General features: G+C 40.3%; 1 protein-coding gene across 1 annotated transcript in view; it reads right to left on the reverse strand.

Moving 5' to 3' along the window:
- ARSG (arylsulfatase G) overlaps positions 1-15,239 on the reverse strand; it is a 902,795-nt gene extending 887,556 nt beyond the window's left edge. The window contains exon 1 of the mRNA XM_078654296.1: positions 15,016-15,239. Coding sequence (XP_078510422.1) covers positions 15,016-15,239 — 224 coding nt within the window. The remainder of the gene's footprint in view (positions 1-15,015) is intronic.
- Between the last annotated feature and the right edge of the window lie 5,542 nt (positions 15,240-20,781).

The raw sequence follows: 20,781 nt of genomic DNA on the forward strand, positions 1-20,781 counted from the left end.
TACGGGAAGTTGTATTTGAAAAGGCAACCACAGTTGTACATGATTTGCTCTCCAAACTTGAGAGGTTTCTCTAGTGCACCCATTGAGATATGGAGAAATTAATGATTCGTTTTGTCATGCTCTCAAATTTTGAGTTTTAAAAACATTCTTTAAGTTGTGCGTTGTGAAACTAATTACCGGGGTGAAGATTTCAGTTTGTGAGTCTAATATTATACTATAGTGGCATGCGTGAAGTAAATGTGAGGTAAGTGCCCTGAGTACCTATTTTCCTCGAGTGTTCTTTTTTCTGTGTGAAGAGAAGAGGATCATAATAGGGTTATAAATATGATCTCAACTCCTACACATGTAATCACTATGTTGTGATGTCTCCAATATCGTTATGGTCTATCACTCACCTTCCTTGAGGTGATAATTCCAACCCTCGAAGGGGTATCTGTTAGGGGACCTCGGTTCGTTTGTAGAATGATCTTCCGTTATGTGCCACAGTATCGGTTTGTTTAGAGGCAGCTGTAAGTCAATATGATGTCTCATTAAGATTTTGTTCGTTAACAAATCCTTTTGGTGATTTTAAATAATTCAATTCAGAGTTCGCCATTAAATATTCAGGTGAGTTTAGCCATTATATGGCTGTTTGGAAAGTGTCAGATGGGCCATGACACGTGCACTTATGAATATGATTACGTGTGGTTCTCACCATTATTAGATTTGGCTGATCTTTACAGTCGCTGTATATTCTAAAATGTTGTAGATAATGTTACAAGTGCCATTACACAGTGAGCTCAAATACTGGCCATCCGTGTAAGTTAATCTTCTAATATATATACTTCCACCAAGTACGTCGTGCCCCTCACAGTTATGAGAGAAACCTGACAGCATGGTTAGGCTGCAGGTTCCCCCAACGCGCCCTCTACACCTCGTTATTCAAGTCCCCTTGTTAGCTTACCTTTCGCTTCTCTTATTATCGCGTCCTCGAGTGTCCCCGCTGCTCCGTATTTCCGGGTGCAGTAATCCGTCTCCTGTGTTTCGCGCTAATGTTTTCCAACCGGGAACGCCCTGAGTCACGTGGTTCGTGACCGTTTCCGGTTGGGTTTCAACAGTGCTCATGTTGTTAAGGATGTATCCTCGCTAACGCGGCGGCCATCTTACCCTATCTGCTATCATAGGGTGGCATAGACCTAGGATTCTTTGGTTAAACTGGTTGCCACTATATTATCCCGATAGGTGGTTATCTCGGATTTTGCAATTAGGTTCTCATCTCTCCCTCGATCTCACACTTATTTAGATTTGTATCCATGTATATTACACGGGAGAAAAAAGAAAAATTATATTTTTTGGAAAAGTGATCCTATTTGCTCGTATGTGCTCGGTTTTGTGAGTGCATTTTCATTGTGCCAGTATTTTATTTATTGATTCTATTGATTACAGATTTACAGTGTCTAAGTTCTTGTGACTATTGATCAGGATTGTGTTAGTTCGTTTATGACGCGCAGTGCTTTCTTTTCGTGGAGTGTGGGTACTAAAGTGGTATGGTTCCTATTCTCCATAAAAGAAGGGTGCAGTACAAAACTTTTGCCACATGGTGGTCTTATCAACGTTACAATATCAATAATCAAAAAATAAAAAAGTAAAAATTCATACATTTTGTTATTATGGTGCACACATATTATAAAGTCATGTCATTTTTACAGTTTTTTACACAAAGGGTGGTCATCATTGCACTTATTAGTATATTCAATCCTCAAGTGTATCTTAACATTTTTAAAAATGTGAATAGGAGATGGTATACGTTTGTTTGTTAAGTGTTCAATACATATATGTAGATAGCAGTCCACAGTCTTTCTGTTCATGTCTGGTTATGATGTTCGTCTACTGTGTACCCAGAAAAAAATGATACTCTGGGTCAATATTAAGACCGTGTTCCACACTTCTCAGAGTCATGATCCAAGTTGCCTCTCTCCTGCGTAGTGACAGTTCCCTATTGCCACCTCTTGGGTTACAGGGGGTGTGTTCCAATCCAAAGTATTTGAAAGAGCGGTTAGTAGTTTGTTCGGGGCATAAGGACATATGTGCAGCTACGGGGTATCGCATGTCTCCCTGTTTTACTGCCCTGATGTGTTCATTGATCCTGTCCCTTAATGGCCTCTTGGTGCTGCCTACATATCTTTTGCCGCATTTGCAGTCTAAAGCGTAAACTACATATTTGGTTAGACAGTTAATGGTACTGAGGATACGGTATTTCTTGGTGTTATTTGGCCCCTGGAAATCTTTTTTCTTTTTGTAAGCCCATTTACAGGCTGCACAGCTCCCACAGCTGTAGAACCCTGGTTCTGATAGCCATGTGTTCTTTTTGTGTGCTTGGGGATAGCTTGGGCTTAGTATGTTTTTCAGTGTTCTCCCTCTTCTAAAGGTTAATGTTGGTCTCTCTGTTATGTGTTCCCTTAGCATAGTGTCTGCCCTTAGTAGGTGCCAGTGTTTGTTCAGACTCTTTCTTAAGATTGTTGCCCAGTTATTGTAACCAGTTACGAGTCTGATTTTGTCATTCTTTCTTTTTTGCCTCTGCTCCTTGTCCCTCAGTGTGTCTGTTCTGCTTACTGTGTCTATTCTTTCAGCTGCTTTGAGCAGATGGTTCCTTTTGTACCCTCTATTCTCAAATCTTTTGATTACCCCTTTCTTCTGAGTTTGGAATTCAACTTCATTGCTGCAATTGCGGCGAGTCCTGATTAGTTCTCCATAAGGGATTGCTCTCTTTTGATGTTCTGGATGTGCACTCGTTGCATGTAATAGGGAATTGCACGCTGTGCTTTTCCTAAATAGTCTGCTTTGAATTGTTTCTTTTTCTATATAGAATTCTACATCAAGAAACGCAAGTTTCTTATTGCTAAATTCCATTGTGAATTGTATGTTTTGGTCATTGTGGTTCAGGTACTCATGGAATTGATTTAGTTTCTCAGTTGTGCCTGTCCAAATCATGATGCAGTCATCAATGTATCTGCCCCAGAACAGTATATCATTGTTCCATTCTGATGCCGGTGCGCCCCAGATTCTAGTTTCTTCGAATCTCCCCATCACTAGATTAGCGTATGAAGGCGAAAATCTAGAGCCCATGGCCACCCCTTGTTTTTGGCGATACCATTGATCTTTATATAAGAAAACGTTGTTATCCAAGATGGTTTCTACCATTTCTAAGATCATCTCTGTGTGTGACCATGCACTTGCTGGTCTCTTGTTCAACATTCTCCTTACTGCTGTGAGCCCCGTTTCCCTCTTTATGCATGTATATAGGGAGACGACGTCTAGTGTGACCAATAGCATGTTCTCTTCCCATGGTAAGTCTGCCATGGTGCCCAGTATATGCTTTGTGTCCCTGATGTATGAGGGGAGATTTAGCACTAAAGGTTTTAGGAACATGTCCACAAATTCTGATAGTCTCTCTGTTGGTCCTCCTATGCCTGATATTATTGGCCTTCCTGGTGGAGAGGTTAGGTGTTTGTGTACTTTTGGCACTGTATAAATGCATGGGTATTTAGGCCTGTCCACTTTCAAATAGGTTAGTTCATGGTCATCTATGAGACCCGACCCATGCCATTTTTTCAGTAGTTTGTTAATGTAGTCTGTGAGTTTCCATATGGGGTTGTCGGCCAGTTTTTCATAACATTCATTGTTGCTTAGTTGGGTGAGAATTTCACTGTCATAGTCTGTACTTCGCATTATCACCATATTCCCCCCCTTGTCAGCTTCCCTGATCATGAGTTCTCTGTTCTGGCTTAGTTCTAAGAGGGCTTTTCTTTCTCCCTGCGATAAATTGTCCCTGTGTAGATGTTTAACAGTGTTCTTAGAGTTGTGTTTCTCAAGATCACTTGTAACGGCTTTAAAGAATAAGTCTATATTGTTACCAGATGTGAGTGTTGGTGTCCATGTTGATTTCTCCCTAAGACTACTGGTGATGTTGTAATCAGTGTTTATGTCAAGATCCCTCATAATTCGATCCGTTAGTAACACCTCATCTTCACAATCAGTTAGTGATATTAGTAGTCGGGCATCTACAATGTCTTGTATACAGTAATCACCAGTCGTCATCATACCCAAATTTGGCTGCAATTCTTTATTCATTGTTTTGTTCATTTCGAAATGTTTTTTCAATTTTAAACGTCTTGTGAACTTGAACAGATCAATTTTGGTTTTACAAAAATCACCAACATCATTTGGACAAAAGCTCATGCCTTTTTCTAGCACAGAAATCATATCATTTGTAAGCACAGAGTCACTCAAATTCATTACAGTTACATTCCTTATTTCTTCTGGTTCTGGTTCCAGGACCTGGTTCTCACCCCTTGTCTGTCTTGACCTGTTTCCACCCCTTTTGCCTCTCCTTGTCTTCCTTGTTGCCCTGTATTCCTGTTCTCTCTGTTCCCCTTTTTTATTCTGTTGATTTCCAATAAAAAACTATTGTTAGGGTCAGTTGTGCCTCTAGCTCCTTCATTTTCACTTCCGGTAGAATTAATGGTATCTATGGATGTTGAGCTTGATCCTACCGAAGCGGTCTCGCTCTGGGTTTGGATATTTGTTTTGGGGACCAGGTGATCATATTTTTTAGCGAAAGTGAAAACCCTCCCGCTTAGATAGTCACGTTCGTCTCTCTTTAGTTTCCTGCTCTTCCTTTGTTTTATGTCTATGACATGTCGTTGTATTATATCGTTCAGTATTGTATAATTTTTGTTGGTCACATCAGGCTGGTTAAGTTCTTTTATTTCTTGTTCCAATTTATCAATATCTGCTTGTAGCTTGGCCACCTTTCTTTCGCAGTTTTCAATAAGGATGTTCATTAAATTATTAGAGTTACTGATAAGTTCTTTCTCCCAAGCTATCAGGAGATCCGGTTCCAGGTCCTCATAGGTTGGAATTATTTGTGATCTGAGGCCTCTTGGAACTCTTTTGACCTTCACATATTGTTTCAAAGTTGCCGCGTCCCACCACCTAGATGTTTCATTAATTTTTAGCTTTTCCAGTCTTACAAATTTCTCTCTAAGACCTTCATTTCTGGGGGGTTGCAGGCCTTGTCCTGCTGAGGTACTGGCTGTTTGGTTTCCCAAATTGTTGAATAGGTCTTCGGCCTCTCTGTCTCTATTAGTTCTATCACTATTTGTTGAAGTCATGGTGGTCCTTAGAGCTGCCCCTAGTTTTGACTTAGAGTTAAGGTTTAGGTTGGTGGTATTGTTCTAGGATACGGCGCCTCAGGGGACTGTACACCTTACTGTGTTTGTATTCTATCTCGGGAATGGTGCTATAAGGAGAAGAGAACCACACTTCCTCTTCTAAATTAGGCCAGGCCTAAACAGTATTCGGACACTCCTTAGCACACATTACAATATTCAGCACAAGTTTGCATGTTTGTATTCCACTCATACATAAGTTACGCAAATTAAACAAAAAAGCTTTTGAGGTCCTTGTAATTCAGATTGCTCTGCAGGTGTTGTTTTATTATTTTGATCGATGTCACAGCCAACACGTGTTTCGTCAGTAGGGAATGTAACCCTTGACTTTTTCAAGGCTGTTAGGTGAGAAAAGGTAATATATTTGTAACATATTCGGTTCCATTTGAACAGATTGTTGTTATACATCATTTTTATGTTACTCTAGCAGGCGGTGGTGGGTTTTATTGGCAATGCTCATATACATTTGTGCATGTTAATTTACGGGAAGTTGTATTTAAAAAGGCAACCACAGTTGTACATGATTTGCTCTCCAAACTTGAGAGGTTTCTCTAGTGCACCCATTGAGATATGGAGAAATTAATGATTCGTTTTGTCATGCTCTCAAATTTTGAGTTTTAAAAACATTCTTTAAGTTGTGCGTTGTGAAACTAATTACCGGGGTGAAGATTTCAGTTTGTGAGTCTAATATTATACTATAGTGGCATGCGTGAAGTAAATGTGAGGTAAGTGCCCTGAGTACCTATTTTCCTCGAGTGTTCTTTTTTCTGTGTGAAGAGAAGAGGATCATAATAGGGTTATAAATATGATCTCAACTCCTACACATGTAATCACTATGTTGTGATGTCTCCAATATCGTTATGGTCTATCACTCACCTTCCTTGAGGTGATAATTCCAACCCTCGAAGGGGTATCTGTTAGGGGACCTCGGTTCGTTTGTAGAATGATCTTCCGTTATGTGCCACAGTATCGGTTTGTTTAGAGGCAGCTGTAAGTCAATATGATGTCTCATTAAGATTTTGTTCGTTAACAAATCCTTTTGGTGATTTTAAATAATTCAATTCAGAGTTCGCCATTAAATATTCAGGTGAGTTTAGCCATTATATGGCTGTTTGGAAAGTGTCAGATGGGCCATGACACGTGCACTTATGAATATGATTACGTGTGGTTCTCACCATTATTAGATTTGGCTGATCTTTACAGTCGCTGTATATTCTAAAATGTTGTAGATAATGTTACAAGTGCCATTACACAGTGAGCTCAAATACTGGCCATCCGTGTAAGTTAATCTTCTAATATATATACTTCCACCAAGTACGTCGTGCCCCTCACAGTTATGAGAGAAACCTGACAGCATGGTTAGGCTGCAGGTTCCCCCAACGCGCCCTCTACACCTCGTTATTCAAGTCCCCTTGTTAGCTTACCTTTCGCTTCTCTTATTATCGCGTCCTCGAGTGTCCCCGCTGCTCCGTATTTCCGGGTGCAGTAATCCGTCTCCTGTGTTTCGCGCTAATGTTTTCCAACCGGGAACTTCACGCATGCCACTATAGTATAATATTAGACTCACAAACTGAAATCTTCACCCCGGTAATTAGTTTCACAACGCACAACTTAAAGAATGTTTTTAAAACTCAAAATTTGAGAGCATGACAAAACGAATCATTAATTTCTCCATATCTCAATGGGTGCACTAGAGAAACCTCTCAAGTTTGGAGAGCAAATCATGTACAACTGTGGTTGCCTTTTTAAATACAACTTCCCGTAAATTAACATGCACAAATGTATATGAGCATTGCCAATAAAACCCACCACCGCCTGCTAGAGTAACATAAAAATGATGTATAACAACAATCTGTTCAAATGGAACCGAATATGTTACAAATATATTACCTTTTCTCACCTAACAGCCTTGAAAAAGTCAAGGGTTACATTCCCTACTGACGAAACACGTGTTGGCTGTGACATCGATCAAAATAATAAAACAACACCTGCAGAGCAATCTGAATTACAAGGACCTCAAAAGCTTTTTTGTTTAATTTGCATAACTTATGTATGAGTGGAATACAAACATGCAAACTTGTGCTGAATATTGTAATGTGTGCTAAGGAGTGTCCGAATACTGTTTAGGCCTGGCCTAATTTAGAAGAGGAAGTGTGGTTCTCTTCTCCTTATAGCACCATTCCCGAGATAGAATACAAACACAGTAAGGTGTACAGTCCCCTGAGGCGCCGTATCCTAGAACAATACCACCAACCTAAACCTTAACTCTAAGTCAAAACTAGGGGCAGCTCTAAGGACCACCATGACTTCAACAAATAGTGATAGAACTAATAGAGACAGAGAGGCCGAAGACCTATTCAACAATTTGGGAAACCAAACAGCCAGTACCTCAGCAGGACAAGGCCTGCAACCCCCCAGAAATGAAGGTCTTAGAGAGAAATTTGTAAGACTGGAAAAGCTAAAAATTAATGAAACATCTAGGTGGTGGGACGCGGCAACTTTGAAACAATATGTGAAGGTCAAAAGAGTTCCAAGAGGCCTCAGATCACAAATAATTCCAACCTATGAGGACCTGGAACCGGATCTCCTGATAGCTTGGGAGAAAGAACTTATCAGTAACTCTAATAATTTAATGAACATCCTTATTGAAAACTGCGAAAGAAAGGTGGCCAAGCTACAAGCAGATATTGATAAATTGGAACAAGAAATAAAAGAACTTAACCAGCCTGATGTGACCAACAAAAATTATACAATACTGAACGATATAATACAACGACATGTCATAGACATAAAACAAAGGAAGAGCAGGAAACTAAAGAGAGACGAACGTGACTATCTAAGCGGGAGGGTTTTCACTTTCGCTAAAAAATATGATCACCTGGTCCCCAAAACAAATATCCAAACCCAGAGCGAGACCGCTTCGGTAGGATCAAGCTCAACATCCATAGATACCATTAATTCTACCGGAAGTGAAAATGAAGGAGCTAGAGGCACAACTGACCCTAACAATAGTTTTTTATTGGAAATCAACAGAATAAAAAAGGGGAACAGAGAGAACAGGAATACAGGGCAACAAGGAAGACAAGGAGAGGCAAAAGGGGTGGAAACAGGTCAAGACAGACAAGGGGTGAGAACCAGGTCCTGGAACCAGAACCAGAAGAAATAAGGAATGTAACTGTAATGAATTTGAGTGACTCTGTGCTTACAAATGATATGATTTCTGTGCTAGAAAAAGGCATGAGCTTTTGTCCAAATGATGTTGGTGATTTTTGTAAAACCAAAATTGATCTGTTCAAGTTCACAAGACGTTTAAAATTGAAAAAACATTTCGAAATGAACAAAACAATGAATAAAGAATTGCAGCCAAATTTGGGTATGATGACGACTGGTGATTACTGTATACAAGACATTGTAGATGCCCGACTACTAATATCACTAACTGATTGTGAAGATGAGGTGTTACTAACGGATCGAATTATGAGGGATCTTGACATAAACACTGATTACAACATCACCAGTAGTCTTAGGGAGAAATCAACATGGACACCAACACTCACATCTGGTAACAATATAGACTTATTCTTTAAAGCCGTTACAAGTGATCTTGAGAAACACAACTCTAAGAACACTGTTAAACATCTACACAGGGACAATTTATCGCAGGGAGAAAGAAAAGCCCTCTTAGAACTAAGCCAGAACAGAGAACTCATGATCAGGGAAGCTGACAAGGGGGGGAATATGGTGATAATGCGAAGTACAGACTATGACAGTGAAATTCTCACCCAACTAAGCAACAATGAATGTTATGAAAAACTGGCCGACAACCCCATATGGAAACTCACAGACTACATTAACAAACTACTGAAAAAATGGCATGGGTCGGGTCTCATAGATGACCATGAACTAACCTATTTGAAAGTGGACAGGCCTAAATACCCATGCATTTATACAGTGCCAAAAGTACACAAACACCTAACCTCTCCACCAGGAAGGCCAATAATATCAGGCATAGGAGGACCAACAGAGAGACTATCAGAATTTGTGGACATGTTCCTAAAACCTTTAGTGCTAAATCTCCCCTCATACATCAGGGACACAAAGCATATACTGGGCACCATGGCAGACTTACCATGGGAAGAGAACATGCTATTGGTCACACTAGACGTCGTCTCCCTATATACATGCATAAAGAGGGAAACGGGGCTCACAGCAGTAAGGAGAATGTTGAACAAGAGACCAGCAAGTGCATGGTCACACACAGAGATGATCTTAGAAATGGTAGAAACCATCTTGGATAACAACGTTTTCTTATATAAAGATCAATGGTATCGCCAAAAACAAGGGGTGGCCATGGGCTCTAGATTTTCGCCTTCATACGCTAATCTAGTGATGGGGAGATTCGAAGAAACTAGAATCTGGGGCGCACCGGCATCAGAATGGAACAATGATATACTGTTCTGGGGCAGATACATTGATGACTGCATCATGATTTGGACAGGCACAACTGAGAAACTAAATCAATTCCATGAGTACCTGAACCACAATGACCAAAACATACAATTCACAATGGAATTTAGCAATAAGAAACTTGCGTTTCTTGATGTAGAATTCTATATAGAAAAAGAAACAATTCAAAGCAGACTATTTAGGAAAAGCACAGCGTGCAATTCCCTATTACATGCAACGAGTGCACATCCAGAACATCAAAAGAGAGCAATCCCTTATGGAGAACTAATCAGGACTCGCCGCAATTGCAGCAATGAAGTTGAATTCCAAACTCAGAAGAAAGGGGTAATCAAAAGATTTGAGAATAGAGGGTACAAAAGGAACCATCTGCTCAAAGCAGCTGAAAGAATAGACACAGTAAGCAGAACAGACACACTGAGGGACAAGGAGCAGAGGCAAAAAAGAAAGAATGACAAAATCAGACTCGTAACTGGTTACAATAACTGGGCAACAATCTTAAGAAAGAGTCTGAACAAACACTGGCACCTACTAAGGGCAGACACTATGCTAAGGGAACACATAACAGAGAGACCAACATTAACCTTTAGAAGAGGGAGAACACTGAAAAACATACTAAGCCCAAGCTATCCCCAAGCACACAAAAAGAACACATGGCTATCAGAACCAGGGTTCTACAGCTGTGGGAGCTGTGCAGCCTGTAAATGGGCTTACAAAAAGAAAAAAGATTTCCAGGGGCCAAATAACACCAAGAAATACCGTATCCTCAGTACCATTAACTGTCTAACCAAATATGTAGTTTACGCTTTAGACTGCAAATGCGGCAAAAGATATGTAGGCAGCACCAAGAGGCCATCAAGGGACAGGATCAATGAACACATCAGGGCAGTAAAACAGGGAGACATGCGATACCCCGTAGCTGCACATATGTCCTTATGCCCCGAACAAACTACTAACCGCTCTTTCAAATACTTTGGATTGGAACACACCCCCTGTAACCCAAGAGGTGGCAATAGGGAACTGTCACTACGCAGGAGAGAGGCAACTTGGATCATGACTCTGAGAAGTGTGGAACACGGTCTTAATATTGACCCAGAGTATCATTTTTTTCTGGTTACACAGTAGACGAACATCATAACCAGACATGAACAGAAAGACTGTGGACTGCTATCTACATATATGTATTGAACACTTAACAAACAAACGTATACCATCTCCTATTCACATTTTTAAAAATGTTAAGATACACTTGAGGATTGAATATACTAATAAGTGCAATGATGACCACCCTTTGTGTAAAAAACTGTAAAAATGACATGACTTTATAATATGTGTGCACCATAATAACAAAATGTATGAATTTTTACTTTTTTATTTTTTGATTATTGATATTGTAACGTTGATAAGACCACCATGTGGCAAAAGTTTTGTACTGCACCCTTCTTTTATGGAGAATAGGAACCATACCACTTTAGTACCCACACTCCACGAAAAGAAAGCACTGCGCGTCATAAACGAACTAACACAATCCTGATCAATAGTCACAAGAACTTAGACACTGTAAATCTGTAATCAATAGAATCAATAAATAAAATACTGGCACAATGAAAATGCACTCACAAAACCGAGCACATACGAGCAAATAGGATCACTTTTCCAAAAAATATAATTTTTCTTTTTTCTCCCGTGTAATATACATGGATACAAATCTAAATAAGTGTGAGATCGAGGGAGAGATGAGAACCTAATTGCAAAATCCGAGATAACCACCTATCGGGATAATATAGTGGCAACCAGTTTAACCAAAGAATCCTAGGTCTATGCCACCCTATGATAGCAGATAGGGTAAGATGGCCGCCGCGTTAGCGAGGATACATCCTTAACAACATGAGCACTGTTGAAACCCAACCGGAAACGGTCACGAACCACGTGACTCAGGGCGTTCCCGGTTGGAAAACATTAGCGCGAAACACAGGAGACGGATTACTGCACCCGGAAATACGGAGCAGCGGGGACACTCGAGGACGCGATAATAAGAGAAGCGAAAGGTAAGCTAACAAGGGGACTTGAATAACGAGGTGTAGAGGGCGCGTTGGGGGAACCTGCAGCCTAACCATGCTGTCAGGTTTCTCTCATAACTGTGAGGGGCACGACGTACTTGGTGGAAGTATATATATTAGAAGATTAACTTACACGGATGGCCAGTATTTGAGCTCACTGTGTAATGGCACTTGTAACATTATCTACAACATTTTAGAATATACAGCGACTGTAAAGATCAGCCAAATCTAATAATGGTGAGAACCACACGTAATCATATTCATAAGTGCACGTGTCATGGCCCATCTGACACTTTCCAAACAGCCATATAATGGCTAAACTCACCTGAATATTTAATGGCGAACTCTGAATTGAATTATTTAAAATCACCAAAAGGATTTGTTAACGAACAAAATCTTAATGAGACATCATATTGACTTACAGCTGCCTCTAAACAAACCGATACTGTGGCACATAACGGAAGATCATTCTACAAACGAACCGAGGTCCCCTAACAGATACCCCTTCGAGGGTTGGAATTATCACCTCAAGGAAGGTGAGTGATAGACCATAACGATATTGGAGACATCACAACATAGTGATTACATGTGTAGGAGTTGAGATCATATTTATAACCCTATTATGATCCTCTTCTCTTCACACAGAAAAAAGAACACTCGAGGAAAATAGGTACTCAGGGCACTTACCTCACATTTACTTCACGCATGCCACTATAGTATAATATTAGACTCACAAACTGAAATCTTCACCCCGGTAATTAGTTTCACAACGCACAACTTAAAGAATGTTTTTAAAACTCAAAATTTGAGAGCATGACAAAACGAATCATTAATTTCTCCATATCTCAATGGGTGCACTAGAGAAACCTCTCAAGTTTGGAGAGCAAATCATGTACAACTGTGGTTGCCTTTTTAAATACAACTTCCCGTAAATTAACATGCACAAATGTATATGAGCATTGCCAATAAAACCCACCACCGCCTGCTAGAGTAACATAAAAATGATGTATAACAACAATCTGTTCAAATGGAACCGAATATGTTACAAATATATTACCTTTTCTCACCTAACAGCCTTGAAAAAGTCAAGGGTTACATTCCCTACTGACGAAACACGTGTTGGCTGTGACATCGATCAAAATAATAAAACAACACCTGCAGAGCAATCTGAATTACAAGGACCTCAAAAGCTTTTTTGTTTAATTTGCGTAACTTATGTATGAGTGGAATACAAACATGCAAACTTGTGCTGAATATTGTAATGTGTGCTAAGGAGTGTCCGAATACTCTCCGGGAGTATCATGGTAACGAGGGGGTGACCTTCCCTACGTACAAAATTGTCATATCAACGAACGCAGATGACACCTTGCTGTACGTCCGCGACCCTGAGTCGAATCTCACCTCAGTATTACGGGAGGTGGTACGTTATGGCGCACTCTCCGGCCTCTGAGTCAATTGGTCGAAATCAGTGGCCTTCCCCCTGACCCCGATGACCACTCAGTTTGATATGGAGTACCCGTTGCATTGGACGACGGAGCCGGTCAGGTATTTAGGGATTATGCTCCACACTGACCCGGACCTCCTACTTCGCGAAAACTATGGAGTTGCGTACAGCAAGCTGGAAGATGACGTAGATAAGTGGATCAACCTACCGATGTCCCTGATGGGACGTATAGCAATCATGAAGATGTATTAGAAAACTATTACTAGATATGCAAAAATCAGTTTAGAAGCAGTCACATTGATATCTTTGTGGCTCTGGAAGAGAGACGAGGGCACACCTAATAAAATTTTTAAAAGAACATTTAGGGCCACACGGCATCCAGGGGCGACTCCTCTGCTATGGCCGCGGAGCATCGCCCTCCCCTGTCAGCACCCTCCAAAACATGAAAAAACAATGTTAAAATGGATTTAAAACCTGTATTATTGTCGTTTTTTTCTTCTTGTGCCCAGTCTTGAGGGCGTGGCCACAGTGACGACAGGCACTGAGGGGAGTGGTAGTGCACTGCCTTCCCTGCGCATGTGGCTTTGGAGGGAGCAGTCTTAGGCCAGTCACCCCACATGCACAGTGAAGCTCTCTCTAGCCCCAGCTGCATTGCTGGGGTTGGAATGAGCAGGCACCGGCTCCCAGTCTGTCCTGAAGTGCAAATTTTGGGCGCTCAGGCCAATCCTGAATCTGCTGTCATGAATGAGAACAGCTTCAGGATTGGTTGCAGGGCAGTCTGGGAGCCTGTGCCTTCAGAAGAGAAGAGGAGAGCGCGACACGATGGTGGAGGGCAGCAGGTAAGTACTATTTTTATTTTTCACATGTGTCTCCTTTGTCTCCCTTTGTCTTTCAGTTTGTCTGAAAACCAGGGTGTAGCCACTTTACCTCTGGTGCAGACCTTTGTTTAAACCAGTGCAACCAGCATGATTACGGCCTAAACCCAATCATTAAAATAAACAATTTTTTTTTCACTAGGGAATCTCTGAGTGTCAAATCCAAATCATGGGTAGGAATTTTGCTCCAATTTCTATATGATATTGGTTTATACTGCACCTGTTCTGCAGTACAATTTTGAAATTCACTGTTCGGTGATCTATCCATCTTAAGGAAGAATAGCTCCTACAACCAGGGCCGAGTGGTTAGTACAAAACCCATCCAACCTATGGCGAGCGATTCGAGTATGGGATTTGACCATCAGGGTGAAGCTGAAATTAGTCTTGAGTTTGAGAAAGGTGACAGAATAATTACACCCTTATCTTCCAAGTGTAAGTTAAAATCACCCAATATTGTAAAGTTAGGATTTGCAATATATTGTGTTCCGAAGCTTGAAAGGTTGGCGCATTTTAAAATGTGTTTTTATTTTCAAGAGGCAAAGCAATATGCTAAGAATCTAGCATATCAGTTTGTCTTTTTTGCTCCTAATGCAAGTTCAGTTTTTATTGAGTTATACCAGTGCTTCAACTGAGGTCACCAAGCTTCCGTAATAGATTCTGTTTGCTCTACGTGTACTGCACCCACAAATCAATATAAGGATACCTACGCAATGTTTACCTCCGTTTTCATATTTCTTCACATTTACTAAGTTTTAAAAATTTCCAATATACACTTTGCTTTTTTAAGTGTTCAAATTTTATTAACTTACGTTTAATTATCTGTCTAGAAATGTTATAGAGCTATGAATGGCTCTTTTTGATTACTTCAGAGTGCAAAAATTATGGATGCAATCACAAAGTTTATTAGTATTCACTTTAAGCAACCTTACAAGGAATCTAAAGTAAGCTCATAACTGACTTACCGCATTCCTTCGAGGGCCATTTTATCCAGGTTGGGGGTGTCTTTTGTTTTGTCCCAGTTTGCCCCAAGATCACCCCATCCAATGTCATCTGCTAAAATGATTATGAAGTTTGGCTTTTGGATGCGTCTTTTCTGGTCTTCAAAACAAACATTTTGAAGGTGATAGAAGATGACAATAAAAAAAGCAACCAGAACCGTCGAAAGCAAAGACAGGCCCTCCATCATGTACAGCAACCAGCTCTCCGCTATAGCAGCCTATGATGGATAATGCATCTGTTCCATCTTCATATCAAGCTTTTGAAGAAAACAGTCACATGACATGTGCCTTACAATGTTTTGACTTGGAAGAAGCTACTTAAATGCAAAAGGCAAAATGTCTCATCGATGGCACTATGTGAAAGTCCATGTTTCCATTTCTTTAAGTCTAAATGTATTTCGATCTTCATCACGATAATTTCAGAAACAAGAAATTTGCGTCTAATATATAAAGTAGTTGATCTCCATTATGATCCTGCCACTCCATATACCACGATTGTTTCTCATGCTCGATGATCCATTAATACAAATGAGTTGATGAAACCTTCACTGGAAAAAAAAAGTAGGGGATATTGTGAATAAAAAAAAATCATATTAGCATGAAAAGTGATTTGCTAGTGAATCCAATGACAGCGTTAGGGTTACACTTTAGTTTATAATGTGCATGAATAGCCAATGATCTCTCCAATCATAAGAAAGTTACAGGTTCAGAAGAGGAGCCAATAAGAAATACAACGATATAACAAAAAAGAATTTTCGCCAAAGTAACCCACACTGGCCTTTGATGCATGTACCCTTCTGAAGCAAAAAGTACCCCTGCGCCACCGGAGCATCACTTTTTTTGACGCTCTGATGGTGCAAAATGCTGAGACGTACTTACCAGGCCACATAAAGCCACCCTGCTGGGCTTTTTATAGCCTTAAAATATGGCTCCCTTTCATTCACTACTCTACATGAAAGGGGCATGTTACTGTGGGTGTTTCTACGCAACACCTACGGATTTTGTAGCATTCTAAGGTTTACAAGGCTTCGTAAATCTGGGCATGATTCAGATTCTGGCGCAACAAGGAGAAATACCTTTATTTCTCCTCCTTTTTAGCTCTTACTGTGTGCTGCATAAAACGCCATTAATTATTGTTTTTGTACAGGAAGGTGTCCCTTCCTGTTAAAAACAATCATTCCTGCAACGCAAGTACCCTTGCACCCTGCATTGGCGCTAAGCTGCCAATAGTGCACCAGCACAGAGGAAAGCACAGGGATTCGTTGTATTGCTGTAAATACAACGCATCCCTGCACTTTCCTAATGGTGCAGCAAGATGGCTTGCAGCACCGCACTGGGTCATTTTCTAATAAATATCACCACCCCCGGTGTGATTGACAGGGGAGGTGTCAAAAGGTCAAAAGCTATGTGACAATTCCAAGAGCACTACTCCATTCTGAGTCAATAAGTACCAATGAGTTGTCTCCCCCTTAAATAACTTTGCTACTCTAAACCTGAGCATTGGAATTACAGGTGCTACCCATGCCAAAGGACAGAGACATACCATGCCCTTTGATGCTGGTATAGAGTTTATTCCTCAGTCTGCTGAATGTGCGTTGCTTAAGTAACACAATAATTCTTTCTCAACCACAGCACAACTCTTGCATTGACTGAACTTACCATGGCTTCATGAATTACCTGTTCCTGCACTTTTCTAAGAGGAATACTAGCTTCCTTCCTTTCTACGTGGACGAAAGTTCAAACTTTAGACTTATTTGTCAACGACTTATGGTCCCAGCATCATCACCAATTGAAGGTCTGATGCCACCATGACCCTAGTTTGGGGTCCCCTGCAGGCCTAGTGCGTACACTCTGGGCATCCTGACCTAGACCATTTGCAAATCTCGTATACCCCAGGCTGATTCTCCCTTTCTACTAGAAGCCATAAGTCTTCTGTGGAGTGGTAATACACAGTCCTAGCATTACAGGAGAGGTGACACTCCAAATGCCTCGGTGCATCTTCTTCTAACACTACCTTTGTTGACATTGTGGTGAATTCTGTGAGGTTCACATTACTTTCGGACGGACCAACTGAATTACACTTTTCTACCCCCGGTCTGCTGTCCCGGAATTTGGCCCTTCCATTAAGACTACTGAGAAGAAAAAAAAGACATCAAATATTTGAGAGAATGGGATCTGGAACTATTTTCTCTCTTGAAGGCAAAGTAAAGCCTTCAAAAATCTGATTAAACCTTAGAGAAAAACTAAGAATCAATAACAGAGTGGGGAAATGGAAACTATTTTATCTTTCTAACGCAAAGACAGGCCGGGTGGTTACCTACCTCTACGCACTACACACATCTCCACTTTTTAAGGTATTATGGGCTTAAGGATTGTTTTATGGTTGTTTTTTACCTGCCCTATTCTAAAAGTTAGATATAGCCAAATTCCTTTGCAAAGAAATATCAATGATTGGGCAATGTCCTTTTATTGTGTCAGACTGCAGTGTCATACTGTACCTGGACCAAAACATAGGGCAACTCCTAGAGTAAGCACCAAAGGAAGGGTGTGAGAAACAATTGTCCTTAGTGGGAAAGCCATGTTAGGGAGCAATTACCTTAAGCGATCACTGCGGAACATTTCTCTTTTTAAATAACTGCAGACAAGTAAATCCTTTCAAAAGGAGGACACATCGAACAGAAAATTCCAAAGCATGTTGAAAACCTTTCTGATTGTGTTAAAGTCAACAAGGGGCCCCAAGTGAGTCAGCATAGGACCTCGGGGAGCATACTTTATTCAAAACAACAACGGTCCCATGCATAGAAAATATAGAAAATTTCTATGCATGGGACCGTTGTTGTTTTGAATAAAGAAAACCTTTCTGAAACAAACATTCTTAGCCCACAATCAAGAGATATACTATAAAGAAGCCATAGAAGCCATATTCTATGTCTTGGCTTTGGTTCTATACCTTGAAAACAGGTATTGTCTCCCTTAAACGTTTGAGTATCAATACCAAGAGGCCATGAACATATCTACTTGACTTGCATAAGGAAAATACATTTCAATAAGAAACAAATGAATACAGTATCAACTTTTGAACCAAAAAAAAGGAATCATGGTACGTATGCAAATTCTGATGCTACTCTTTTTGGATACTACAATTTGATGGTAGATGTACATAGGGACTATATTTCTATCTTCACCTGAACCCAATAGTATGATGGCATTCTTACCTGAGCATATTTGTGTAGGTTTATATATATGCTTTGCAAACTATTGTTTGCACACCCAATTCTAATTAGTAGACATTATATTACCACACACTAACTACAGTGAAGTCCTTCAAAACAACCGGTCTGTTAAAGACACTCTTCACAAGTGAGGGTGATAAAAAAAGAGTAAACACTACAATGAACTGCCAGGAAATAAAGGGATTTCTAACTAAGAAGCCCACAATTTTCACCTTTCACTCACCTGAAAAATTATCAAGGTGTTTTGCTTTTCCACCCACAGGCGACATGAGTGAATTAACTTCAATGCACCAACACTCAAATATGAAAGACAAGTTTTTGTAGCCCTGCAGAACTCCACCCAATATATAGTTGAAGTGGTGTCAATTCTTTTGGGTTACTAACGATCCCTAAACAGGGATTCAGGGACACTGAGGTGATCAGAAACAGACATTTTTAATTCTCTTAAATCACACAGACACAAGGTGCACTTAGAAGACAATTTAACTAAAAAGCACATTAATTGCAACCCTGTTGCCCAAGATATTTAAAGTAACCACACAGAACATGATTAAAACAGCACTAATACATGTTGCAAACAACAAGGATAAGATGGACAATTCTAACATGTTAAAATGTCATTTAAAAACCTAACACCCTAAAATATACTTCTATGCACTACACTAGGAGAGCATGAAAAGTATAATTTGCCTCTAGATTTTCTTAGGGAGGATGAGCACACTTCATACCATATTTACCGCAAACCCTGTAATTATCAGGAGTCAAGGAGGCTTGTTTCCTGCGAAAAGCAAACACACATTCAGCATCAGCATCAACCCCTCCGGGCTCAGGCTTGATACCAGCTTTCAGGAGAAAGTGTAATATGGTGGCAGCATATGTGGCAGGTAGGATTGTCTATTGGTCTGGCAGTATCTTGCTCATGACATTCTGGGGAGAATTACCTCTCCTGACAGGTGGACAAGTGGCAGTCCTTTTGTATTTTATCTTATCTGAGATGGAATTTGAAATGTCACCTTAGGAATGTTTGATTTAACTAAAAAAAGCATCAAGGTTCTAGTCTAGGACGCATTCCTTTAAACATATAAGGTAGAAGTATGATAATTCAGACTATGCTATTTTGAATATTGTCCTTTGTTTGACCTTCAAATTGCGATAACATGGCACTTGTTTTAGACTGATGTCACAAAAGGTGTTTTGTTTATGCCGTTATTTAAAAGAATTGACACTCTCACAGTTCTTGGAAAGATAAGGACAGACATCTGCTTCAAAGGCAGACATGTAAATGATTCTGCAGAAATACAGAAAATTGAGTTTTGACCTACTCTAAATGGAGTTGGGCCTTATGTCTTTACATCCTCCCCGGCTTCTATGCCTGAATTGTGACATCATACGTACAGAGAGAAATAAAGGGATTAATCGAATGTTATTGGGAAATCCATTGTGATATAAATGTCATACAATATGTAAAATATATATTTGATAAAAAATGTAACATAAATAATGTGCCATCATAAAAACATGATTAGATGAAATAACAGGAAGGAATGAGGTAATCTTTAGCATGAATTAGTTTTTTTAAGACTTGCATCTTTCAAGCAATAAAATATAAAGCATTATAACATAATGCATTAATATAAAAGCATTTATGTCGGCTAAGAGGGCGATTAAACCGATCAGACATGATACAGAATATGCCAATACAAAGTATGCAGTTTAAAAAAGAAAAAAGGCATAGATAAAAATAGCCCATAAAAATTCTTCAGTTCTTTGATACGGTCTCTGTGCAGTGGATGATTAAATACAGGACTCTAACCTACCACAAACAGCATGTGCATGGACGTTGTGAAACCCAGTTAACTCTTTGTGTGCGGTGGGCAGGTCTGCGCCGTCCTCCACACAATTCCTTGTGTGCTGAGGACAGCTACGAGGCATCCTCGCTCTCAAGGCAGGAAATCCTTCTGGTGCAAGCACCAGAAGAATTTCCTTTGCCTTGGCCATTTTCTGACCCATCATGGGACAGACCAGAGATTTTGTAGTCCAATCTGACCCCAAGGGGGAGTGGAAACCCACTAGACACCAGGGAATACATTTGTGAGTGTGTGAACTGGAGTTTGGCTAACAGCCTGAGTGTACTGACGCTTGGCTAAATGTGTGTGTGGACTGGCACTTGGATGGCGGTTTGTGTAGACTGGCACTTGACTGGTAGTGTGCATGGACTGGTGTTTGGCTGGCTGTGTGTGTGGCTGGCTGTGTGTGTAGCTGTCAGTGTGTGTGGCTGGCGGTGTGTGTGAACTGAACTTTGTCTTCCAATGTGTTTGTGTTGTGACCAGCAGCAAGTAACTTAACACACACCGCCATAGAAATGCCAGTCCACACATTCCTCAAGCTTCAAGGGGGGTAATTGTTGTATCTGAACTGGCATCTGGCATGTGGTGTGAGTAGGTTTGTGGTGTTTTGGTAGCTGGTAGCCAGTATGTATTCTGACTTGAGTGAGGTG

This window comes from Lissotriton helveticus, chromosome 7 (assembly GCF_964261635.1).
Source record: "Lissotriton helveticus chromosome 7, aLisHel1.1, whole genome shotgun sequence".
Classification (NCBI taxonomy): Eukaryota; Metazoa; Chordata; class Amphibia; order Caudata; family Salamandridae; genus Lissotriton; species Lissotriton helveticus.